This window comes from Cibotium barometz, chromosome 58, assembly GCF_041138505.1.
Source record: "Cibotium barometz isolate CiBa-2024 chromosome 58, ASM4113850v1, whole genome shotgun sequence".
In the NCBI taxonomy this organism is placed as follows: domain Eukaryota; kingdom Viridiplantae; phylum Streptophyta; class Polypodiopsida; order Cyatheales; family Cibotiaceae; genus Cibotium; species Cibotium barometz.
Window position 1 is genome coordinate 1,868,380 of NC_141103.1, and position 26,401 is coordinate 1,894,780.

A 26,401-nucleotide genomic window follows, 5' to 3' on the forward strand; every position below is an offset into this window, starting at 1 on the left:
TCGACCTTTTGTGAGAGAGAACCACAATGAAGGCCATCTCCTTCTTGCCTCCATCTAGGCAAAGGAAGCTCTATCTTCACCCCCTTAGCAACAAAGGAAGCATCCTGTTGTGACAACAAAGTGAGGACACGATGGACGAGCTAGTGCACCCACATGGTTGCAGGTCTATGGCAAAGTACCAAATGACACTTGATCACACTTCACAAATCAACTCTTTGCACAATAAGTTTTTTTGGCTAGAGTGGTGGGCATGTGATGCCATGATAGTCGTTGCCTATTACTTATGCCCCATTAGCACCAATGCTAGTCTAGAAGTTAACATGGGGTATTTGAGTCACAACTATGCCCCCTTGGGGTGCAAAAGACAAAGAGGTATACCTTATTTGGGTGTCTTGCTTATGTCTCCATCTATGCACGCTTTCCTCACATCTATGAACATAAAAATGCTTCCGCCTTTTCTATTGCAAGGAGAAAGGCTCTTTCCATTGCCGCTTTGATGAAGGAGGTATTTAGTTGTTAAAAAACATTGCATGGACATACACAAAGTGATTGTTTTGGACATTTAGAAACCTTTGTACTTGATGATTGGGTCTTATAGGCTGTATTTTGCCTCCAAATATTCTGCTATATTCTCTCTCTCTCTCTCTCTCTCTCTCTCTCTCTCTAAATATTCTGCTATATTCTCTCTCTCTCTCTCTCTCTCTCGTTGCAATCTTCTCATCTTCTCTGCTTTATGTCCTTGATTGTCAATAAGAAGATTCAATGCTATAATTGCTACTAGTATTGTTTCTAGCTATTGGTACGCTCACATATACTGGTCTTTCACGGACATAAGCAATGAGCATGCTTTAGAACCTCACACTGAACAAGCAATGAGCATGCTTTAGAACCTCGCACTAACATTTACTTTGGACTCATGTTATTTATCGTAGAAGGGAAATCGTGCAGAGCGAGAGGACAGGATGTTGCGATCGAGAGCATTTCGACCCACCAACGAGAAGATCGTTCGCTTGGAGCTGCATCCAACGCATCCTTGGCTCGCCACCGCCGACGCCTCTGACAATGTTGTGGTGTGGGACTGGGAGCATCGCCAGGTTCGCGAACACCACCACACCAGAAATCCATTTCTCCCGTCTGTGGGGATCTAATAAATAATCGCATGTATTAGGTGGTGTACGAGCTGAATGCTGGGGGCGTAGACGCCAGACGACTAGTCGGAGCCAAATTGCAGAAGCTCGCGGAGGGAGAACCAGGTATATGATACTTCTCCTACGCCCAGATCCACTGTTTCGATTTTGATTTAAAGCCAGAGGCATGAGGTGATTTTAGATGCAAACGGATTGCTATCACTACTCACACTTCCCTCAATCTGGTTATCTTTCAAGGCTTCTCATTATCAAATAATGCTGCAGAGAGCACCCGAATTTGCAAAACCAGCCAGCTCTTCGTTTACCATCTCTTCTTGCTTTCTCATGCCACAAGCAAATTTGCATCTCAGCTCAAGCTCTATGTCAGCAGTTGCGATCCCTTTAACAAGGGAAAGCCTTTTACGGCCGTCAAGGATGAGGGAAGGGGGCTAGCATTTGGGAGCTGAAAAAGATGGTTCAGGCCTTTTCTGCCTGACCCCTCAGCATGCTGAGGACAAATGGTTACAGACCAAATGAAAAGAACCTGACAGCTCTGCAATACACAGAAATCAAAGAGACGATGGCGACAACTGATCTCAGAGATGATTGACACAGATGCAACTTCAGAATTGCAGGGTATTCTTTAAATCAGGCCGATTTTGGCTGAGATTTGTGCTATGTCGATCCGAACCAAGTCCCACTTGAGGCCATTCTCTTACATACAATGGTGCTATGTTAAGAGCGAGCCATTTTCTGGAGGGAGTAGCACATACGGGAGGCAATTTTTGAGCAATATGGCAATATCAAGTAGGATGGTGGCCATTAATCCCAGCAAATTTTGAGCAACATGGCTTTAGAATGGTGATGGGAACGAACTTAGTCTGTGATTGTTTGTCATGGTTTGATGTGCTGATGCATATGCGAATACGGAGTTTTCATGTGAAATGATAAATGGAGGTTTCTCCTCCACTGAACCCTGACCTTAGTAGTCATGTTACTGACTTTGCTTCTGTGTCTCTCTTCGTTATGCCCATAGTTCACCACTATATTTGACATCTTGAACTAGTAGGTTGAGTGTAACATGCACTTGCTTGCGGAAGCGTTTTTATGATATGCTTAACACTGCCGAAAACTGAATGCACAGAGATCAGCGTCGCCTCAGGAGGCTCAGGAACAACGGAGATGGTGGGTGAAAGGATTCCACAGACTGGTCAGGGGTAACTCAGGTATCTCCAAGTAGTTTTAGCAGCATTTGCCATTCATGTTCCCGCAGTAGACAAGTCTATGGCTCAAAGGATTCAACTCCTACAGTCGACCTCAATCCCGGCAGAAGAAGTCAGAAGGGGGCAGTGGTTTCAGTGGAGTAGGATCACCAGAGGAGTCGAAAGGTTGCCAGGTATACCACCTAGCAACAGTTTAGCAGAGGGGAATGTCACGTGCACACCCATCAGGTGTACAATTGGCATGGCATCATCAAGCATTAATCAGAACATCTAAGTATTATTCAGGCATATATCAGCATAAGCATGTATATGGGTGTGTATCAGCACCAACATCATTACCTTAGCCTTCATGAGCATGTAAGGCATTTAGTTGCATCAGGTCGGGGCTGTTAGCACCAGCCGACAGCACATGATGACCAGCCGACAGCCTTCAGGGTATTTATGGCAGGTCGTGAGCATATAGGAGCTGGCCGACAGCTTAATAGCTGGCCGACCAGCATCATTCCCACATATATATAAGAAGCGCATCCATTCAGTCCATCATATCTCAGTTCAGTTCATAGATCATCCATCTCCTCAGCGTTTCCTTCCCAGGCAACAAGGAGAGCATCAGTTCAGCATCAGTTCATTAGCGTTTTCAGCATACATCAAGTCCAAGCTTCCCTTCTGCGTTTCCTTCCCAAGAGGCAAGGGAAAGTCAGTGGAACAGCAGTTCATCCGGCAGATAGTCATCAAATCAGCATATTCAGCACCATAGGCAGCATATTCAGCATATAGTTCATCATTCCTACCTCCTACATAGAGGGAAGCCGGCATCGAAGGGTGGACCTCAGCATTGGAGCAAGGAACCGTCCTCAGCATCAGCATTCAGCCCATCCCTCTCATCCCGAGAAGGATCTCCATCTAGGACAGCATCATAGATCTATTTAGATCTCATTGTAAACCCATTCATCTAATATACTGCATTGCATTGCATTGACACTATTTGTCTATCTCTTAAGCATCATTAAGTGAAGTTTAGTTAGCCTAAGGTTGTGTTTACGACGGTCAATCTCTCACATGTCACAGGATGTGCCTCTTCACTTGTAGCTTTTCAGGCCCTATTTAAGAAGGCCTCGACTATCAATGCAAAACACACAGCTTTCTACTCTACTTGTCTTTAATTTCAGTATTAAGTCTTCAATCATGCTTAATTTGCTTAATATGACCTAATCCCTTGACACGTGCATCCCACACTTGGATGCCACTTAGACATATTTGATCAAGAAGGTGCAGGTTCTTGAGTGGAAATTGGTTCCATGTGAGCCGAGTCGGGGACGAGTCAGCCAGGATTCCACTCTAAGCGTTCAAGGTCAAGTGTGCATTGTCGTGCACATGAAGCATTGCTAGTCCGTATTGTGAGTCTCCCTCTCGAATGATGTTAGGTGACCTGAGTAATTGGCTTGCAACCAGTTGCGAGGCATGTGTAGAAGCATGTAGGATTATGTGTAGATGGGGCCAGTCCTTAGGGGATATCCCAAGAAGGGAGATGTTGCATCTTTTGATTTGGGCATTTGGTAGGCTCTAGGCCGCCCAAGAAGGGCTAGGAAGGCCCTAGGCCTTTCCCACCAGCCTATAGAGGGGCTGGGCAAGGCAGCCGACAGGCCCTAGAGCTAGCCCGGCTAGGCGGCAAGGCTTGAAGGGCTGCCCAGCAGCCAGTCGGCCAAGTCTGGGTGCTGCCCAAGAGACAAGCGCAGCTTGGACAGCATGTGTCACCAATTTGGTCCCCTCACTAGTCTTGAACAGTGTTTAACACACTGTCTAGAACCAAGGTGTGAACAAGGATTTTTCATAGAAGAAAGCTGAAGTATTGCTCATTCTTCTCAAAAAGGTGGCCATGAGGACAAGGAATTCTATTACCTCAAGGGTCTAATGCACCAACAACTTCACCAAGGATCTAGCCCTCTAAATCCCTTTGCAAAAGACTACATGGTGGCTTCGACCACTACACCGATCGGGTCTCCTAACCACGACCACAAGGCCCTGACCACTTACTCTGTTATGTGCTAGTGGCAAACTTGGTAGTATCCTTCTTGGCACACTATCTAGCTTTGCCACCTCTACCAATTACCTAGACTTGGGTGAAGCCACTTATGCCAAACCCCAAAGATGGCTTTTGAGCAAAAGTAGCATGGGATCTTTAGCATATAAAGTGACTTATAACATTTATAAGTTGTTGTGTTCACACTGTGAGGGTAAAAGGATGAAAAGACTAGATGTATGAGAGATCAGAGCAAAACAACACAGCATGAAATAGATGAGTGAGTCTATATATAATGGTGAGTGAACATATGTACAAGAGCCCTCTGATGTGAGGTGACTCTGAGTAGAAGAAGACCAGTGCAGAAGCAAAGATGATGTCGGAGCTGAAGCACGGTCGGTGACGAAGGCTCGCATCGATGTGAGGCAAAGGCACTCTGTGAGGTGGTCGGTGTTGAAGGCTCGCGTCGGTGGATGTAGAGGCACTCTGAGATGGTAGTAAGCAGCGGAAGGGATGTAGACTCTAGTGACAAGGGTGCTGCGGTGCTTGAGTGGTGATGGAGAGCAGAGAGGGCTGCTGTCCTGAGTGGTGCAAGCTCCGGTGACGAGGGTGCTGCAATACCTGAGGGGTGGTGAGGAGCAGAGAGGGCTGCTGTCCCAAGTGGTTGTGGTGCAAGCTCCGGTGACGAGGGTGCTGCAATACCTGAGTGATGGTGAGGAGCAGAGAGGGCTGCCGTCCCGAGTGGTGTCGATGGTGAAGATAAGCAAAGAGGGCTGCTGTCTCGATGAGGTGAGATGGTGAGCAGAGAGGGCTGCTGTCCCATGGTAAACAGTAGAAGAAATACGATGGTGTGCTGTAGTAGAGAGTGGGCTGCTGTCCCAAGAAATGTACTGATGATAAAACGCTGAGGTGCTGTACTGTGTAACAAAGAGTGGGCTACTGTCCCGAAGTGTAAACTGAAGATAAAACACTAATGTGCTGAAGTGTAGCAGAGAGGGTTGCTGTCTCATGAGCCGAAGATAAAACGCTGATGATATGTAGCAGAGAATGGGCTGCTGTCCCAAGGTATGTTGCTGAGGGAAAAACGCCGCAGATATGTTGTCAACGAAGAAGATGTGTTGATGTAGGGCAGGCGCTGGCAGCAGCAGCAGCAGTAGATATGATGTGGTACCGGATATGTTTAGGAAGTGGTACTAGAGAATGAATGAAGAGGTAATGCTATATATATATATAGTCAAGTGGACTGCTGGTTGGCCGGGCCAGAGGCTATTGGCCAGCAACAAGACACAAAAAGATGGAAAAAATCTAATAAACCTAGAATAATCCACATAAATCTCCTTTAGGGCTAGACAAAATACCATTTTTAGACAATACATCATTAAAGACGGGCTGGACTTATCATTATTTTGGGCATGTACAAGTGGACAAAAGGAGGCACCTATAGCAAACTTGGCCAACAAGTTGTCGGAATGCATGGTGGAAAAATGAGAAGTGTGTTGCGGAGAACAAAACGCAGAAGTGTAGAGAGAGAGAGAGGCTGGATAAACTCTGCTATATACACAAGTTCCGGGTACCGGTACAAGACTAGGTGTTGTCAGAATGCACAATGGAAATATGAGAACTGCTATAGAGAACAAAACGTAGAAGAGAGAGAGAGAGAGAAGCTGTATAAACTCTGCTATATACGCAAGATCTGGTACAAGAGGAAGTGGGGGACCAAGGGTGGTATTTATACCACCCTCCTAGGCTGGTCGGCAGCCATAAAACAGCCGACAACAGCCATCAGGTCCATGACTAGGAAAAACAGCCAGTCAGCCAGCAAAATCAAGTTGCCCCAGGGCATTTTTAGTCGGCCAGAAGAGAAACATCAATCGGCCGGCATTGGACAGGCCCACGACCAAAAAAAATACGAAAAAAATGGGGAAAAATGAGAAAAGGCTCTGGGCGGGCACACCCACAACAAAGGCCCTCAGTGAGCAATATGTACAGACAGGAGATGACTGCTAACACCCCCTCTCAGCTCCTGGATGTGGAACCAACCCCAACGAGTTGGAGTGCTGCCGGAGCATAGCCTGAGGTACAGACTTCGTGAAGAGGTCCGCGGCATTGTCCTTCGTTCAACAATAAACAAGCAAGATGTCACCATCCAAAAATCTTCTCACGAACAAAGTGATATTGTATCTCTATGTGCTTGGTCCGGGCATGGAAGACTGGGTTTCAAGCAATAGCTATACAGCTCTGGTTATCGCACCTCGATGACCGTGGGATCCTTCTGTGGAAACCCAACCTCGCCAAGCAACCTTCGAAGCCACACAACCTCGCAAGCAGCACCACAAGCAACCCGGTACTTTGCCTCTGTAGACGACAAGGCAAAAGTTGGCTGCCTCTTACTGCTCCATGATATAGCTCCTGAGCCAAGGGTAAATCCGTAGCCTGATGTAGATCTCCTCGTGTCTAGATCTCCTCCCCAATCTGAGTCACTCCAACCTTGGAGTTTGACTCCATTTGTCGTTCCCCCTCTAGTGTCATAGAAAAGTCCAAGATCCTTCGTACCCTGCAGATACCACAAGATTCGCAATCCTGCGTCCCAACGAGTCTTCAAAGGCGTTTGCATGAATGAGCTCAACAGCCCGACGGGAAAGCTCAAGTCCAATCTTGTGTTCAGCAACCAAATCAATGAACCAACGAGCTTCCAATATAGAGAGGCATCAACCTGCTCACAAGGATCATTCACTGTAAGCTTGGTGTTCGGGTCCATTAGTGAAGTAATAGGCTTGCAGTTCTCCATCCCAAAGGCCTCAAGCAACTCATGAACATACCATTGTTGAGAAACAAAGAACCCTCTCTGGGTTTGCCAAATCTCCAATCCCAAGAAGAAATGGGGTAAGCCTAAGTCGGTCATCTCAAGCTCGTTTGACAAGGCAGCCTTCTTCATTGCTATGTGCTCCATATGACCACCAGTGAGAATGAGATCATCCACATAAAGGATAATAAACGTGACCAAACCGTGTTCGCGAAAGAGATACGAGTTAGGATCTGCAACTGATCTCTGAAATCCTGTTTGTAGAAAGAAGGAATCAATCTTCTGATTCCAAGCCCTAGGAGCCTGCGTAAGACCATACAAGGCCTTTCGCAACTTGTAAACCATTCTCTTTGATCCCGGAACCTTAAAGCTTGGAGGCTGCTCAACATACACCTCATCCTGCAAGCCACCATTAAGGAACACAGATTTTACATCCATCTGATATACGGGTCACCGCTGAGAAGAGGCAAGGGCACGAACAGTCTGAATCGTGGTCGTCCTCGTTGTCGGTGCAAAGGTATCCTCATAGTCGATGCCAAGCCGCTGAGCATAACCTTTAGCCACAAGTCTGGCTTTGTGCTTGTCCACTCGGGATACTCTTTTACAGCATGTTCTTTCCATTCTCAACCCACAGGAAGCTCTCAAACTTGATATGCCTTTCACTGATGTGGAGCTTGATGATGCCTTGTCCCATCTTAGCACTGGTAAGGCACGATGGCCTCACGGTGGAATTTTTCTTACACTTTTGGGAAGACCTTAAAGGTGTTATCCTGCAAATGATTAATGAGGCTTGGCATACAGGAGTACTCCCCCAATCATGGAAGCATGGCATAGTTAAACTCATCCCCAAGCGGAATTTGTGTGAGCATCTCATGGATTGGAGGCCCATCACATTGATGCCTGTTGTTTACAAACTCTTTGCTAAAATGCTGGTGCACCGTCTTCACCAAGTGCTTTATGAGGGGCTGCATCCCTTGCAATATGGCTTTGTTCCTAGGTGGCAGATCCATGATAATATTGGCAATGCTCTCATGGCTATTGAATATGCAAAATATTCTGACCAGGATGTTTTTATTATGCAAGTGGACTTTGCTAAAGCTTTTGACACAGTCAACTGGGATTTTATCTCACAGACAATGGCTCAGATGGGATTCGGGCCAAAAATGGCTAATGTCATCTACTACTTGTATGCTGACTCTACAGCCCAATGCATCCTTGGCAATCATCTTTCTCAATCTTGGTCCTTGGGTTGTTCGGTCAGACAAGGGTGTCCACTCAGTGCTCTCTTATATGCCATTGCCACTCACCCACTTCTCAGATACTTGGATTATCTTACCGCGCAGGACCTTCTCATTGGTCTTCAGATTCCTGGACACCCTCCCTTTATGGCTCAGGCATATGCAGATGACTCCTTCTTTATGCAGCATAATTCTCCACAGCAGTTGAAGACTCTTATGGACACTCTCTCTATATATGGCATGGCTGCTGGCCTGCATGTCAATTTTGACAAATCCAGCCTCATACCTCTGCATCTATATGATTGGCATGTTCTTTTATGGCCCGGACACATTATGCAGCCCTATGATGTGGTCCGCCATCTTGGTTACTCTATTGGCTGGTACATCACTAGGAAACAACAGTTAAAGTGGATTTTTGACTAGCTTCATGCCAAGCTCCACGACTGGAAGCTCTCCTTCTGGCCACTCCATGTTAGGCTCCGGATTGTCCAGTCGATTATCATGGCCTATGTTCAGTACTATTTGCCTTTGATACATTGGACCTCTCAGGACATTTCTGCTTTCATGTCTCATGCTATGGAGCTATTATGGAAAACAAAGTCTTCTGCTAAAGCTTTAAGACTTATGCGGATGGCAAAAGTTTGTTCCCCGAGGATGCATGGCGGATTGAATGTGCTGAATATTGCGCGTCATGTCTTGGCAAGGAAAATTCCTCTTCTACTCACCTTTTCTCGTCAGACGCAACCATGGACTCGTATGCTTGCAACCATGTGCACGGCCTTACGCACTTCTGCACATGGTGCATGGATTATTGATCATTGGGAGGTCATTTTGGGCAGATTTGTAGGTTCTATCCCGGGCTTCCCTTTTGCCACTTCACTTATTTGCAATTGGAAACAGGTCCTTTTGCATGCTCATTGGGCACCCCTCCTTTTGTCTCATGCCAATTCCCTTCGGCAGGAAAGCATTTACTGGAGTGCTGTTTTTGATTCTCCATTGGCCCTGCAAGAGCCGATTCGGGCATACAATCCGAGCAAATTGGGGATTAGGTGCATAAATGATGTTGTTGATGCTACTGGTCAAATGCTTTCCTTCCCTCAGGCTATGGCTTCCTATCCACTAGCCATGCATCACAGGTTCATTTGGGGGAAAATTGCTGACTTGTTGCAGCCTTTTCTTCCCATCCCTCCTTTATCTAACAGGGACAGATTACAGGATTGGCAGTTACACCCGGTGGGCTCAAATTCTCGTCGTGTTATTCTTTCTGACCTAACGGTTAGGACGACATACTCTCTCCTCCAGCCATCACCATGGATTCATTCACATGCTAATTCTCTTTGGCATATGACAAAATCACTTGCTTGGTGGCGAAAGAATCTTCGTAATTTATGGAGGAGTAAATTGCCTCTCAAGCAAAAGCTTTTCCTATGGCGTTGTCTTACAGGTTCCTTATCTGTGGGGTTCACTCTTGCTAAACGAAGGATTGCATCTGCTTCTTGTCTTCGATGCATGGCCCCTTCTGAAATGGTGCCTCATTTGTTTTGGACGTGCTCCAGCACTAAGGCTTTCATCCTCAAAATTTCCATGTTACTTCACCTTCGTTTCCCTAACTCTTTTTTTGGGAAACACTTTTGGCTTTTTGGCATACTCTCTACAGCCACGGTCCATTACTCTTTACTTTTGTACTGGGTCAGATATTGGGCTTTCTGGACCATATGGCAGGATCACAACATGAGATATTTTGGGAAACCGTTTTTGCAATCTTATCAGTATTTTAGAAGCTCCTTACGGCAATCTGTTTATGATGCTTGCCTCCACGGAGATCTTCATCAGTCATGCCTGGAAATAGTTTCTCTTTGCTTGTGATTTCCCGTTGAGGCTCTCCGTTTTGGAGACTCTCATGTAAATTTCTTTGATAATATATTGTTCATGGATTTACCAAAAAAAAAGTGTGTGTGTGTGTGTGTGTGTGTGTGAGAGAGAGAGAGAGAAATGAAATGAAATGAAATGTTATATTAACGTCTTCAAAAGGCCATAATGACCTATGAGACCAAAAGTTACATCATGGTGGATCTGATACAATGTCTGGATAAAAAAACCCCAGAAAATGAAAAATAAAGATGATACTACTGGCACCTAGAAAATGAAACTGGAACTGGAAGGTACACTATGGAGGTACCTCCATCTCATAATATGTGCCGCATCGGACACTGGCAGATCTCCTCAATATCCTCTGTGGTCAGCACCCTGACTGGGTGTCTCGCATGCCTCGCAAGGAATAATCCGAATCTGCCGCTGCAACCTCCGTCTATGCTGGGATGCCCTCCTCCGTAGTCGTGGGCGTCTGGACCACCCAAGCTCAATCGCACGATCAATCAGTGTACCCCTGGTGTGGGCGGTATCCATGTCCTGCTGCTGCTGTGGTCCATCTGGCGCAGTGATGGCCGGACTAACGAAGTCTGTAATGTGCCTCTGAGTCTGGCTCTCTGTGCGCCTAAGCAGGCTATCTCTATGTCTCCGCAGCTCAAGCAAGAACAGAGAGAGAGAGAGAGAGAGAGAGAGAGAGAGAGGCAGATAATTTCTATGTAGGAGATAGTTTGTGTGGGAGGAGAGAGAGTGCGTTTAGATTAGTGTATGTGCGGTGTGTACATGTGTGTGTGTGTGAGAGAGAGAGAGAGAGAGAGAGAGAGAGAGAGAGAGAGAGAGAGTATATGCATGCATATGTGTACATCTACATCTATGTGTAGAATGTGCTTGAGAGAGAGTGAGATGGGGCAGACCTGAAGAGAGAGAGAGAGAGAGAGAGAGAGAGAGAGAGAGAGAGAGAGATGTAATGAGGGAGGGTGAAAAGAGAGAGAAAGAGAGTGAGAGATAGAGAATAAAAAGTAGCTTTTAATAAAATATAAATTAAATAGAAAATATATATATGTATATGTGTGTATACATGTGTGTGTGTGTGTGTTTTTATTTACATTTATATATACATACATACATATGTATGTATGTATATATATATGTTTGTGTGTGTGTGTGTGTGTGTGTTTTGGTGGAACATGAGTGCTTGCGAGGAGCTCTGGTTCGCTGCGTTCTAGGGTTCACGACCTGCTGTTTAGCTCGCTTTTCTTCTCTGTGCGCTCGTGTGTGTGCGTGTGTGTGTGTGCGCGCGCGCACGTGTGTGAGAGAGAGGCCTGCTCGCCTGAGACCCAGTTTCTCTCTTCGACTGCTCGCCTGCGATCCAGTTCACCTATCGCCTGCGACCCAGCTCGCTTATCGCCTGCGACTCCCTTTGCCATCGAAGTTGCGACTCTACTCACCTGCGACCCAGGTCGCCTGTTCGACTGCTCGCAGTTCGCCTATCGCCTGCAACCCAACTCGCCTATTGCTTGCGACCTTGTTCGCCTCTTCGCCTGCGACTCCTTTTGCTTCGAAGCTGCAAGTTTACTCGCCTAAATTTCAAAGCCTCCTGTATACAGCATACAGCTTTCAAAAAAAAAAAAAAAAGAGAGTTGTTTAGCAGTGTTGTTCAGACTTTACTCTTGCAATTATGTCTGAGACTGTTGTGACCTATGCTCGCCGGGATAATGCTGCAGACAGTAACAAGAGGCAGCATGCTGCAATTGAATTTGTCACCATGATCAAGCAAGATTCGTCGGATGCACAGTTTGTATATGAGGCTTTATGTGAGGACTTTGTAGACAATCGTGTCAATAAATTGCCGACGATTGTGTCTCCTCTGCGTAGATACTCAGAGAAAGGGATTATTCTCTTCTTTCCAGGTAAAATGCCTTCTGCGCAAGAAGTAGCTCAATGGATTCAGTCCATTCTAGGTGGACCCTTTGTAGATGGAGTTCACTTTGCAGCAAGGGGTTTTTATGATGTATTACTGTCTGATGGTCAATATAAGCAGCAGATGCTTGAATCTTCTCCCCTTATGTTTGGTGTACAGTTGGTACATGTGTTACCTTGGTCCCCGACCAAGGACTATCAGTCCTTGATTAGGTATCGTTGTCCTGTTTGGGTCGAGGTCGTGGATTTTCCAGAATATTTGAGGGAACATTTGCCAGGTATAGCAGCCACTCTGGGCAAAGTGGTTTGTGCACCTCGTCCTACAGGAAACAAAAACAGATTTTGCATCTTGTGGGATACAGACCATGAGCAACCACCAGCAATTGCTGTTGAAGTAGAAAATGTGCGTGGCATGGGTGCACGTTACTTCAAATTAAATTGGGGAGTCTTTGCAGGTGCTTGTTTCACTTGTCATAAGTTTGGGCATATGGCTTCTGAATGTCCTTCTTTGCTGCATCCTCCGCCGTTATCTGCTGTACCTCCCATCTCAGCGAATGAGCAGCCAACTCAAATTAAGGAGATACCAACAAATCAAGCCACTCGAAATACTCAAAAGGAGAAAGAGAAAGGAAAAGCTAAAGTTTTTCCACAAGCTGTTTCTTCTTTGGCAGTGCCTAATCAACCCAAGGATAAAGGAAAAGATAAAATATCTTCGGTTGAATGGAAAACTCCGAAAAAAGCTACTATGGTTCGTCGTGCTCCCATTCCTTCACGTAATTGGACTGCATCTGCCACTATTACACAGTCTTCCACTTCATCGACTATGCTTTCTAGAATATGGTCAGATGTAGTTCGAGGTGCTTCCTCGAGTATGGATGCCGATGTAAATGCTTTGGATATGTGTGTTGATACGAATATGCATGAGTCTCTCTTGATTCAGGGCGAGGGCTCTCTCCCTGATTCAGTTGTTGTTATGCAGCATTGATTTTGCTGGCTGTTCACTGTATATACCTTTGTACAGATTTGATGTTTGATGCTCCAATAAAATGTCTTTCGTACAATATTAGAGGACTTTGTGATCCAAGTAAATTTAGGTTGTTTTGGCACTATGTACATAAAATGCAGCCTCATCTGGTGTGTGTGCAAGAACACAATCAGCATACCTTAGTGGGTCAATCAGGTCACTTTGCAGGTTATGATATATTTTATGCGGGCACTCAGCATTACTCGGGAGTTTTTATGCTTGTTAAGCATGATCTACAACCAATGTTGGCCTACAATGATTCTGCTGGCAGATGGATGGTCATTCAATGTTTATTGTATGGACAAATTTATGAATTTGCAGCAGTTTATGCACCACAAAGCTCAGCTGACAGGGCAAATATATGGTCACAAATGTTGGCTTATCCCTGGCTCCATAATGCATTCCTTTGTGGAGATTTTAATAATGCTCCATCTCCTGAATTTAACTCCACTGGAAGAACTCATATGCTTGGAGCTGAACGCAGAACATGGAATGATTTGCTCTCTTCTTGCAATATTTTTGGACCTATGGCAACATGTATTCCCTCATCTGCAAGGGTTTACTTTTAACCACAATGCTTTTCCGCATATCTGGACACGTCTGGATCGCTGGTACTTGTTACATGCTGACCAATATGATGATTTTGTTTGCAAACTATGGATTGATCGTTCCATGTTACTCTCTGATCATTCTCCTTTATGGTTAGGCCTTTATTTCGACATGCCACAAGATCTCTCTATTCTTCAGAAACATAGGCTGTTGCTTTTAAACAACAGTTATCTTGTGCATGCTGATTTCAAGGAAATGGTTTTGCAAGCCATTGAGCCCTTGCCCCTTCAAATGCATGAGGACATTGACATTGCTTGGTTTCAATTTGTTCAGCGCATGCAGGCTGTGATCTGTGATTATGGTCGTTATTACATGGCCGACTTGCGGGATCAGATCTTGCAGGCTAAAGAAACATGTCAATCCATGGCTGATCTTGCTCAGTATAGGATTTTAAATACTAATGAACAAGATTCTTTAATGCAGGCTAAGCATTTCCTCATGCTAAATGATCAGAGAAAATTGCAAAAATGGTTGACACGTTCGCGACATCGAGCTATCATAGATAAGGGTTGCTCTTCCAAAGATTTTTTCAAAAATCTACATGCTTCAAGACAAAAGGAATGCATCAGAAGGGTGAAAAAATCTGATGGTCAATGGACTCATTCTTTATTGGAGCTCTCATATATTGCTAGTCAGCATTTTGCAGCTCTTTTTGCTAAACCGCCAACTACTTCGTCTGACATACTTGATGCTCGTTATGCTTTATTGCATCATGTTCAGCCCATTATTTCTCCACAGGATGCATTGGAATTAGAATCTGCGTTCACTGATATTGAACTTAAAGATGCTTTACGTTCAATGGGTCGATGGAAATCTCCCGGATGGGATGGATTGACAGTGGAATTTTTCCATGCTTTTTGGCCTCAGTTGGAACAATCATTGCTGTATATGATCAATGAAGCTTGGGCAAATGATGTACTACCATCTTCTTGGAAAGAAGGATTGGTTAAGCTTTTCCCTAAACGGGATCTTTGTGAAGTTTTCTCTGATTGGAGGCCCATTACTCTTATGCCTGTCATCTATAAGCTTCTGACTAAGATGTTGGCAAATCGTATTAAAGGATTTTTACATGATGGTTTGCATCCTGCGCAATATGGTTTTGTGCCTCGGAGGCAAATCAATGATAATTTAGCCAATGCTTATATTGCCATTGAATATGCTAAATACACTAAGCAGGATGTACTCATTTTGCAGGTTGATATTGAGAAAGCTTTTGATTCTGTGCATCGGGACTATATAGCTATGACTATGAGTTCTCTTGGTTTCGGTGCAAAGTGGCAAAATATTGTGTATTGGCTCTATAATGACAATGATGCTTCTTTGATTTTGAGCTCTTCTCTATCAGATTCTTGGAAATTGGGACGTTCAGTTCGCCAGGGTTGTCCGCTTAGTTCCTTGTTGTTTGCTATTGCCACACATCCTTTTCTTTGCTATTTGGATTTTTTGCAAGTCACTGATGAAGTGCATGGCTTACAGCTTCCTGCTGGGCATACTTTCCTGGCTCAGGCTTATGCTGATGATTCTTTTTTTATGCCCAACAATATGCAACAAGATCTTCAGAGATTAATGAAGGCTTTGGAACTTTTTGGTCTGGCTGCTGGTTTGAAAGTACGACAGGCACCCTTTGGGAAATACTTTTGGATCTTCGGTCTTCTCCCTTCACCCCTTAGATCCTATAAAGTCTTCTTTGATTGGGTTCGCTATTGGGCTTTATGGACTACGTGGGAGTCTCGCAACAGGATAGTTTTTGCTGGGCCTCATTTGGATGCTTACTCATTCTTCCGTTCCTCTCTTCAGCAATCTTTATATGACTGTCTCTCTCTTCATGAGATAGACTCATCTCTGTATGCTCTTTTTATAGATTGTTTTTAGATGTTTAACTATGTTCACACTGAACATAGTGAACACTCTAGTAGTTTCCCTTGTATATGGTCTTTTTGGTGGGTTTTCCTCGTTTTGAGGTTTCCCACCTGTAATTAATGACATGAAGCTTTACAAAAAAAAAAGTGTGTGTGTGTGTTTAGATGTGTGTATGATATATCTATCTATATATTTAAAAGTGACCACAACTTATCACCCATCTCTGCACATTAAAATTTAATCAAAATTAATTAAATTATGTCGATGTTTGTATCTATATTTTTAAATACATGTATATATGTATAAGTATATGTGTCTATGTATAGGTTAATGTATCTAAAACATAATATTGTATATACTATATATTTACATGTGTATGTGTGCGTGAAAGAGAGAGAGAGAGAGAGAGAGAGAGAGAGAGCAGGTGTGTATATGTGTGTGCATGTGAGAGAGAGAGAGATATTTTCAACATTTGAGAGTGTGTGTACGTGAGAGAGAGAGGGAGAGGGTCATGTGCATGTGCATGTGTGTGTGTGTGTGTGTGTGAGAGAGAGAGAGAGGGAAAGAGAGAGAGATGGTTGTAGAGAGGGAATAGTTCTTTTCTGGAACCTTGGTCGGCCGCAGCAATGCGCGGGTGCAATACTAGTTAGATTAGATGTCCAATTCAGAGTAGGCCCAAAATGTTCGTACAACAATTAAGGTTGTACAGAGGTGTACGGACCACAACAGGTCCATGCAGTAGCATGACAGCCGCCAGACGGCGCAGAACAGCAACGCGGCAGTAGTTAGCCGATACAGAAGAACAGTACGGCAGCAGCCTGTCAGCGCAGACAGCGGTACGGTACAGTTCCGTACGAACTGTACGGATCTGTATAGTGTACGGATGGTTGGTGATGAGTCACATGGTGACGTCAGCAGGCGATGATGACGAGTTTCACGCTTCGATGATGATAATCATGAAGAGAGTTTCATGCTTGTTTTATACCTGAGGGGGGATGTGCAATGAAATTGAGTTATTTGTGTTAGTTTTCCACTGTCTATCCCCTTGCTCTGCAAATTGCCAAGTGAATATGGCGTTACACCTCAGTTTTAATGCTCATTGTCAGAATAGCTGTTTAGCTCCTAGAATTGCATCACGATAATACGACTCAAAAGCAGTTTTATATCTTGCTTCATGGTCTGATAATCACATTTGGCTTGTTTCCAGAGCCCAAGACCAAGATTACTGAGGCTATACGAGGTGGAAGGTCTGTTACTGTACTTGAGCCTTACAAAAACTTTGATACGAATTTTAAATGAAATTGTTGATCTCATTGTTAGGTTTTTGACAAGGAGGAGGCTTACATTGACTGCTAACAAAGAGCATCTGTTGTTGCATTTGAAAGTGTCAAGCAGATCAAATTTTACGATGAAGATGCCCGTTTTTGGCATTCATGGCTTAACCGTAGTGCTGCAGCTGAGGCTCCAGTGTCTGTCAATCAGCAATTTACACCTGTTGGAGGAGGGCTTCAAGCTATCCGTGGAAGGCATTTTTTGGTCATATGTTGTGAAAACAAGATTGTCTTTTTGGACATGGTTACAATGCGGTCTAGAGATGTGCCAAAACAAATTCTCGAGAATAAGTCTCCACTCTGGTAAATTCGCATTTCAAATCTTTGCATAAAATGCTACAGACAGTATATTTTATAAAAAGAGTTACTACTGATCAAGTGAACATGTAAAATAGTTAGGGCTCACAAAGAAGGACCTAGGAATAATGTGTCTCTTTTACTTTTCTAATCCTTTCCTGCTTGCCACTTTCCCTTTAGTCAGCCTTGGAAGTTTGATTGACATTTACCTTGGACATTCTTTCTCCTAGCATTGGTGAGTGTCTTGAGCCTTGTTCTAGCTCTCCTTCAGCCTTCTTATAACCATGGAGTCTTCTTCAAATCAGCTGAACCATTTTGCTAGTGTAGTTTTTTGCTGCTTTCGTTTTCCTTTCAAGAGCCCATTGACATTGGGGGTTTGAAATTTGAAGGTATACTGTACATGGTAGTGAATGGGCTGCAGATACTCATTAAAACGTTTGGCACTAGGTATGACATGTATGCATAATGGGCTAGATCTAAATCTTTGGCACCATCCTTCCAGACGAGTCTGCTAGCTGCAACTTCTGGGTCGCAAGCTTTTAAAACGCGAGCTGAAGTATTGAAGAAGGAAGATTTAGAAGTCACTAGGGTGCCTGATAGTCAGAGTGGCAGTGAGGCGTGTGGTCGAGATGGGGAGGGGTTGCCCTCTGTTGACCACACCTCTTGATGCACGTGGGCTAGCTGTTTAGTCAACAATATAGCTGCATTTATGCCTGCTCAACTTGCCACCTTGGTTGGCACCTTTTTGCATCCTGTTTGCTGCATTATGTAGGTCAATTCGTTTGCCATTCTCCAGCTTGTTATTTCTGCATGCTGTCTCTCATTATGACTATGGTGCAAGATCTGCCCACCGCTACTAGGGGGATTGCTGTCTCCAATCGTGCACATCTCCCTCCTATTAAAAAAAACACAATTACCAAATGAACCAATCGCATCCTTCATGGTGCCTGTGACCTTTCTCCTTCCATGGTGGTCCCATGCATCATTCCCTATTCATTAGTGTTGAAATTTGATTTTGTAATTCTGCATAGATGAAGGGGAAATACAACTCTGTGTGTATGGTTGAGAACTTAAAGGTTGGGCAAGTCACATGGAAAGTGCTAGACACATATTATGTCCTAGTCACGTGTTTATTGCTAGTCACATAGGTGCTAGGTAGTGTGTTGTTACATGGAAAAGGCTAGTCTAGAAGCCTCCATCATAAAAGCATGTACTTGCAAGGTCCTTGTTTTGATGTAGTTTTTTGATTAATAGATTGCTTAATGGTTTGAGTTTTCAATTGCCTTATTATTCTCATTATCTTCCTTATCCTTAAGCATGTCTTTAATTGTAAGCTTTGATCCACCATGATCTTTTAAATTGAGTTCGTTCTAGTTTTTGATTCCTTCCTGTAGTCACATTCACAAAAAAAACTGTGTCAAAGCTGTTTTGGCCTGTCTGACCTCTCCCGTTGTGTTATTACCGAGATCTGCAGAAAATCATTGCTATTTTCGTGCAAATTTGTACTATGTGAATGCAAGTCAGCTACTTTTTAAGCTCTTTTTACCCTTTTGACCTCCCCATTCTGTTTTCGCCTAGATTTGCAAGAAATTGTAGCTGTTTTCATGCATATTTTCAGCCTGCCTGTTAGCGTCGTTTTTTTGCAGCTGATTTGTAGTGGCCAGCTGGTTTTGCAGCCAACCCATTTTCCCCTCCCCCCCTCCTTGTCCTCTGTCTTTTTTCATAAGGGGGAGCGTAACTCTTTCAGTGATGTTTGAGGACCCAAAGGTTATTTTGTCAAAGTTTTTTAGTAGCTTGGTGAATGCAAAAGGCAAGTCACATGGAAAGTGCTAGACACATGTTGTGTAATAGTCACATAGGTAGTGTGAGCAGTTACACAGAAAAGGCTCAAACGTGAGTTCGCTAACCTTGGTCTCATGTCTTCCACAACTGGAGAACACTTGTGCCTATGTGCTAGGGTTTTCCAGAGATAGAAAGAAGAGTGCGGCGGAATCACACATGCAACACACATGAGTCCTAAACTACTGCTGTGTATTATGTACAAGAAAGAAGTATTACAACTGAAATTCATGTACAAGATGTGGCTGAGAATGAAGATGCAATATCGTAGGCCTATGACCTACTGCACACTCTTGGCTCTATGGAGAAACGCTCTGAGAAGTTTAACATTTAAGGAAAGAAGATGAATATGACGATTTGGCTACCCGTGTATATATATGCACCAATGCTCCTGGTCGGCCAACCGTGCCTGATTGCCACATCACCACTACCATGTGGCAATGCCACATGTCACCTCCGTTGTTCGACTCAACCCGTCACTGAGGCCAAAGATTCTTCACTGGCAATTGTGAAGACTCTCCCTCAGAGACTTGGCTGAAAACCTCCTCTGTTCGTAGTTGTGGCATGATGCAATGAAGCACCTTGGGTGTGTGCTCGACCCAAGAAATGAAAAAAACTGAGACACGACAAATGCATCTCCTTCACACCACCACTCCTCTTTTGAAGAAGCCTCCTCCTTGGATGCTCCTTCGATTCAAAGAAGCCTTCTCCTCGGATTGCTCCTCCAAGGTCCTTGGACAATCCTTCACGATATGCTTGGAGGAGTCGCAATAAAAGCACTGTCCAGCAACTATCTTGGCACGATGCTCTTCAAGGGTGAGTGAGGCAAGTCATTGAGGCTCCCCCACTTGCCTTGTACTTGGAGTGGCTACCCTTGTCTTTGCCATTCTAGTGCGTGTGTTGTTTAGTTCCAGACTTGGAACTCTCCCGCATCTCGAGGGTTGTAGCAAGACGAACCCCATGTGAAAGATCACGGGGTAGATGTGCACGAACATTTGCTTGCAAAGATGGTTTCAAATAATCCACAAATCGCTAAATCTGCTCCAATCCCTAGACGGTCCTTGGGAGCATGAGCAAAAAGTTTCCAGAAATGTGAGAGATAGTCGGTTAACGATTCGCCATGTTTCTACATGAACTGCTTCAAGACCGCCTTGCTGCAGTTATCCCATCAAGTTAGGGAGTGGTGCGTAAGGTGGTCACACCCGCCAAAGCCGCACGCACCAAATGGAGCTGAAAAATATTTGAACCACCTGTTGTTGCTAATGTGGTGGCCATCTCGCGTGTCCAATGGGTGACGACTTCTTCGTCCATCTTCCTGTTGAACTTGGGAGGCTTCAGAAGCTTCAATAATTGAGTTCGTTCCTCAGGAGGCATGCACGAAGAACTCGGCGAACTCCGACGTCGAGCCGGTGAAGGCGAGCTAAAACTATCCGGAGAATCTGGTGGAGAGGGACTCCGTGAAGGAGACCGTCGATGACGTGAACGATGTCTCTCGTGCTGACTACACATAGGTGTAGAATGATAAGCGGGGATTGAGCAGGACAGAAAAGCAAAAAGCTGCTTTTTCAAAAAGCAACTCTAGGGTCAAAAAGCAAGGCCCTCAAGTTGGAAAAGCAAAGCACAAAGAACTTTGGAAAAGCTGGCCACATTTGAATAAGTATTTTATTATAAAAAGTAAAAAGAGCAAAAGCAAAGCAAAAAATAAAGGCAAAAGCCTAGCTAGCTTTTTGGTAAAAAGCGGGACCCCCTCAAGTATAAAATAAGCATGAACCTCTTCATCGTCAATCATCCAAGAGTGGAAGTTCCCCATTATCGCCCTATCGCCTGCTGGCTCTCTACGTCGCCTGCGGCCTGGTTGCTGCCACCTGCCGCCACCTGAAGGCCACTGCTGTAAAGTTGATTTGGTTGCCGCCACCTGCCGCCGCCACCTGAAGGCCACTGCTGTAAAGTTGATCTGGCTGCCGCTGTTGTACTGTTGACAGCGACGCCGCCAGTGCTGCCAATTCATCTGAACTGCACCATTTGCGCTTGGCTCTTGCCGTCGCCACACCAACGCCTGACTGCAGCCGCCTGTTGTTGAATTGCGTCGCTTGCGACTGATCTGTGCGCCGTACAATCACGTGCGTTGATTGATCGTTGTGGTACAGCCGCCTGCGCCAATTGATCGCTACCGTACAACTGCTGCTATTTTGCTTGTGCCGTGTAGCCACGTGAACTTAATTTAGTCTGTACACCCCTGCGCGTCTTCTTTGTGCATTGTTTCTACTTTGGTTTTAAGGGACAAATCTACAGCTGATCATCATAAGCTTCATCATCTACTCTTATCATTCGTGTGTACCTTGTGTACGAGCTTGGGGTACTTTGGATTTGGTGCTAGCCCGGTGAGAGATCTCGTGGGACATCCCTGTGGTGTGCTCGGGATCCAGATCTCGTGTCTCTACATCGATTACGACTTGGGTTTGTACATCGGCATCTTTGTATTTGTTTGCTTTTGTATTCATTGATGTATTGATCTTGGCTTGCAAGGTCGTGGATTGTTCCTAAATAAATTCCTAAAAGGGGACAAGGCTTATTCCTCGCTCAGTGTGTGTGTCTTGTGCAAAGTTCTGTAAACCTTGCTCTCTCTCCCTCTCTCTATATGATAGTCAACTGATCAGTATACATGGATCTTTAGCGGTGCATTTGCCCTATCAACTATATATTTGCTGTACTAATTCTTTCTATTTGCTACTTCCCTTAGTGTTAGGCTTCATTATGGCTGAGTCTACCCTACATCTTTGGAGGTTTGAGAGAAACTCAGTACGAAGGGCTTTGTGTGTGTGTGTGTGTGTTTGTGGAGTGTGTGTGTGAGAGCATAGAAATTGGCTCAAAGAAGGATTGCCTCTCCTATTTGTCCAAGATGTCATCATACTACTGAGAGTGCTCCGCATTTATTGTGGTCTTGTTCATATTCAAGAAACCTTCTAGACAAGATCTCCTATTTTTTATCTCTCAGATTTCCTGCACACAGGTTCTACAAGTTTTTCTGGATGTTTGGCACCTTATCAGCTTCATTGTCAGAGTATTCTCTTTTCTTCCATTGGATCAGATACTGGGCCTTATGGACCCTCTGGCTACAGCGAAATCATACATATCTGAATTCACCCCTTCAGCACCCTTATGAGTTCTTCCGAGCCTCATTGCGGCAGTCCTTATATGATGCCGTGCATGAGGGAGATTTGGATGTTTCTTGTATTCAGCTTTTCTTTTACTGTTTCTGATGGATAGGGCATAGGCTCCTTTCTTAAGCACTGCCCTGATCTTGCATAGAACTTTTTTACTGCTGTTTTTAAGTTATAGGGTTTAGACATCCTCCTGATGTCAAACCCTTTTGTACATTTATGATATAATGCAATTTGTGTGTGTGTTTATACAAAAAAAAAAAGTGTGTGAGAGCATATCTTGATACAGAGTTCTACACCCACTATTTGGCACTAATGATGTTAGTGCGGATGTCGTAGTATCTAGTCCATACTATGCATAATGGAGTTGATAGCTATATAGTCTTGTGGGTTGACTACCATGAGTATATAGCATGCACGTTCCTAAAAGGTGAATTTCGGCATGTTTCTAGATTCATCTAGCTATATAATTTAGTCGTATTAGCGGACATGTAGATTTCACATTGTGAAGTTTTTGTGCGAGTTGCGGCCAGTTGAGGCTTATTCTTTCTATCTGTAGCGGAGCATTTCCCCTATCAACTACTTATTTGCTGTACTAATTCTTTCTTTTTGCTACTTCCCTTAGTGCTAGGCTTCATTATGGCTGAGTCTGCCCTGCTTCTCTAGAGGTCTGACAGAAACTCAGTACAAAGGGCTTTGTGTGAATATATGCTCTTATGTGTGTGTGTGTGTGTGTGTGTGTGTGGTGTGAAGTGTCTGTACGTTGGTGTGTGGCGAGAGTTGGAGCTGCTGCTGCCCGCGCCCTGTCTGTGCGCCTTGCCTGCGCCCTTCTGGCTGCCCGCTTCTGTTCGCCCCAGTGCTCTCCGCCTGCCCTGCGTGTCCCCTCCTTTAGCTCTTTCCCTTTTTTCCCCATTGCTGGTCGCCTGCCCCCTTCTTGCTGCTGTTTTTTCTGCTCCACAGCCTGCTGCTTGTCCGCCTGTAGCTCGCCCCTCCCTGCCCGTTTGTTGTCTTTTTGCTCCCTGCCGACTGCTCATAAATATTTTGCCCTTTCCTTGTTCATCCCCTGCTGGTCCTTTACCTGTTGATCTGTGTGTGTGTTGCCAGCGTCATTTCCTGTTTTATACCCCTTGCCTTCCTTTTCTTGTTCTCTTCTCCCTCATCATGGCTTCAGATGCAACCTTGTTAACCACTTATGTGCGCAAGGAGCGCACTCAGGAGGTCAAAAGACGATGTGCTGATTTGATTTCAGATGCAAGTATGGATGCAGAGGCTCAATATGTTTTTGATACTCTGAAAGAGGACTTCCATCAATCTCGCCAGGATTGGAGCAAGCCTGTTCCTGAGGTTACTTATAAATTGCAGCTACCATCTCTGGTACAACCGCTTAAGAAGCTCGCACAAACTGCGGTCATTATCTTCTTTCCAGGAAAGATACCATCTGCCAATGATGTTGCGCAATGGATTCAGTCTATCCTTGGTGGCTCTTTTGTGGAGGGGGTGTACTTTGCCTCCCGTGGGTTTTATGAAGTTCACCTCACCGATGCCCTGCAAAAGCAGCGTGTGCTTGAATTTTCTCCTTTATTTTATGGCAGGCAAATGGTACATGCTATGCCATGGTCCCCCAATAAGGACTATCAAAGTCTCATACCTCATTGTCGTGTCTGGGTGGAGGTGGTTAATTTCCTAGACTATATGCGAGAAGAATTGCCAGGATTGGCCGCTGCACTGGGCCAAGTTATCTGCCCCCCTCGCCCTGCTGGGAATCGTAATAGATTCTGTATTTTGTGAGACACAGATACCCCTACCCTCCCCTCCATTGTAGTCGAGGTTGAAGGTTTGCCAATGGGCCAAAAGTACTTTGAATTGAAATGGGGAATTTTTGCAGGTGCTTGTTTTTCATGCCATAAGTACGGGCATCTGGCCTCTGAATGCCCTATTGTCTTGCATCCCCCTCCAGCCCCACTGCTATACCTTCTCCCCTGGTTCAGCCCACTCATAAGCAAGAGACTACTGGGTCCAAGAATTTGGATAAAAATGCCTCCAAAGTTGGGAAAGTGGCTTCGCAAATGCTACCCACAGCTAAAGGCAAGGACAAAGGTAAAGAGAAAGAGAAGGCCCCTGATAATGATGGTTTTTTACAGCCCAAGAGGGTGTTGAGGCAAAGACCCGTTCAATCTCGCCACTGGGATGCATCTACTCCTACTCCAGGCCAAGCCTCTACCCCCCGGTTCTTCTCAATTGGGTTGGAGTTCTCAAAAAACACATTCCTGTTTGTGAGTCTGAGGAAGGGCTATCCTTTGACCCAGGGAAGGAAGGGCTGCAGCCCATGATGGCTGATGCTTAAGCACTCTTTGGTTGTATATTCTTGGTCTCCTCCTTTGTATATATCCTCATGCTTGACAAACTCCATTGTGTCATTCTTAATGTACAGGGCCTCTGCAGTCCTTCTAAGTGGAGGCTAGTGTGGAATTATGTTTTAACCAGGCAGCCGGACATTCTCTGTTTGCAAGAACATAACCAATATTCTATGGCTGGCCAGGCTGGCTATTTTGGGGGCTATGATATCCACTATGCAGGTACTAAGCATTTCTCGGGTCTTTGCATATTGGTCAGACATGAACTGCAGTCCCAGCTTGCCTTCAATGATTGTGATGGCAGATGGATGGTGATTCAATGTGATGTCAATGGTGATATTTGGGAATTTGCCTCTGTTTATGCCTCGCAAACTTCTGCTTCCAGAGCTTCCATGTGGCATGCTATTGCTTCTTACCCATGGCGATCTTGTGCTCTTCTTGGCGGAGACTTTAATAACTCTCCCATGCCATCAGACAACACTACTCATAGATCTCATATGATCCCTTTTGAAAAGCGATCATGGGAGGAGTTACTTACCACGACACATGCACAAGATTTATGGACTGCCATGCACACTTGAATAGTGGGCTACACCTATCATCATAATGCTCTAACTAACTACTGGGCTCGCTTGGATAGATGGTATTTACTGCATGCTCAACAATATACAGATTTCACTCTTCATATTGAGGTTGATCACTCTCTTGGTCTCTCTGACCATGCTCCTTTATGGTTGAATATTCAGTTTGGTCAGCCTTGGGATGATATGCCTTTACATTCCATTCGGATGAAACATATCAATAAAGGATACTTGCAGCATGCACAATTTCAACAATTGATCCGATATGCCATAATTCCTCTTGCAGCCCATGCCCATTATGATTGTAATTTTGCATGGCAACGCCTTGTGGACAGGCTTCAGCATGCTATTCATGAATATGGGAGTAATTTCATGCCTGACTGGAGAGCTAAAGTTCAGCATGCCAAAGCAGTAGTTCAGTCCTTGACTGCACATTCCCATTTGCAGCCCCTCTTCTCTCAACAAATGGATACTCTCTCTCAGTCAAAAGCTCTCCTGCAAGCTAATGACCGACGGAAATTGGCCAAGTGGCAGGTTCAGGCAAGGATCACTCAATTCATGGATAAAGGCTGCTCTTCAAAATCTTTCTTTCAAGGATTACATGCTTCCAGGAGGAAGACCTCTTGCCTCAGAGTCTGTAAACTGGATGGTGAATCGACTCGGTCTTTCTCAGAGCTCCAACATGAATGCTTTTCTTATTTTCAGAAACTGTTTGCACCCCCTGCTACCACTTCTTTGCAAGAATTACAAGCTCGGGATACTCTTTTACAGCATGTTCTTCCCATTCTCAACCCACAGGAAGCTCTCAAACTTGATATGCCTTTCATTGATGTGGAGCTTGATGATGCCTTGTCCCATCTCAGCACTGGTAAGGCACCAGGGTATGATGGCCTCACTGTGGAATTTTTCTTACACTTTTGGGAAGACCTTAAATGTGTTATCCTGCAAATGATTAATGAGGCTTGGCATACAGGAGTACTCCCCCAATCATGGAAGCATGGCATAGTTAAACTCATCCCCAAGCGGAATTTGTGTGAGCATCTCATGGATTGGAGGCCCATCACATTGATGCCTGTTGTTTACAAACTCTTTGCTAAAATGTTGGTGCACCGTCTTCACCAAGTGCTTTATGAGGGGCTGCATCCCTT

At 44.7% G+C, this 26,401-nt stretch overlaps 1 protein-coding gene across 1 annotated transcript in view; it reads left to right on the forward strand.

Moving 5' to 3' along the window:
* Nucleotides 1-536: 536 nt before the first annotated feature.
* Nucleotides 537-26,401, forward strand: part of LOC147605793 (Transducin/WD40 repeat-like superfamily protein) — a 156,014-nt gene continuing 130,149 nt past the window's right edge. The window contains exons 1-4 of the mRNA XM_086792959.1: nucleotides 537-1,094; nucleotides 1,169-1,253; nucleotides 16,898-16,937; nucleotides 17,076-17,324. Coding sequence (XP_086649085.1) covers nucleotides 963-1,094; nucleotides 1,169-1,253; nucleotides 16,898-16,937; nucleotides 17,076-17,324 — 506 coding nt within the window. The 5' untranslated portion in view covers nucleotides 537-962. The remainder of the gene's footprint in view (nucleotides 1,095-1,168; nucleotides 1,254-16,897; nucleotides 16,938-17,075; nucleotides 17,325-26,401) is intronic.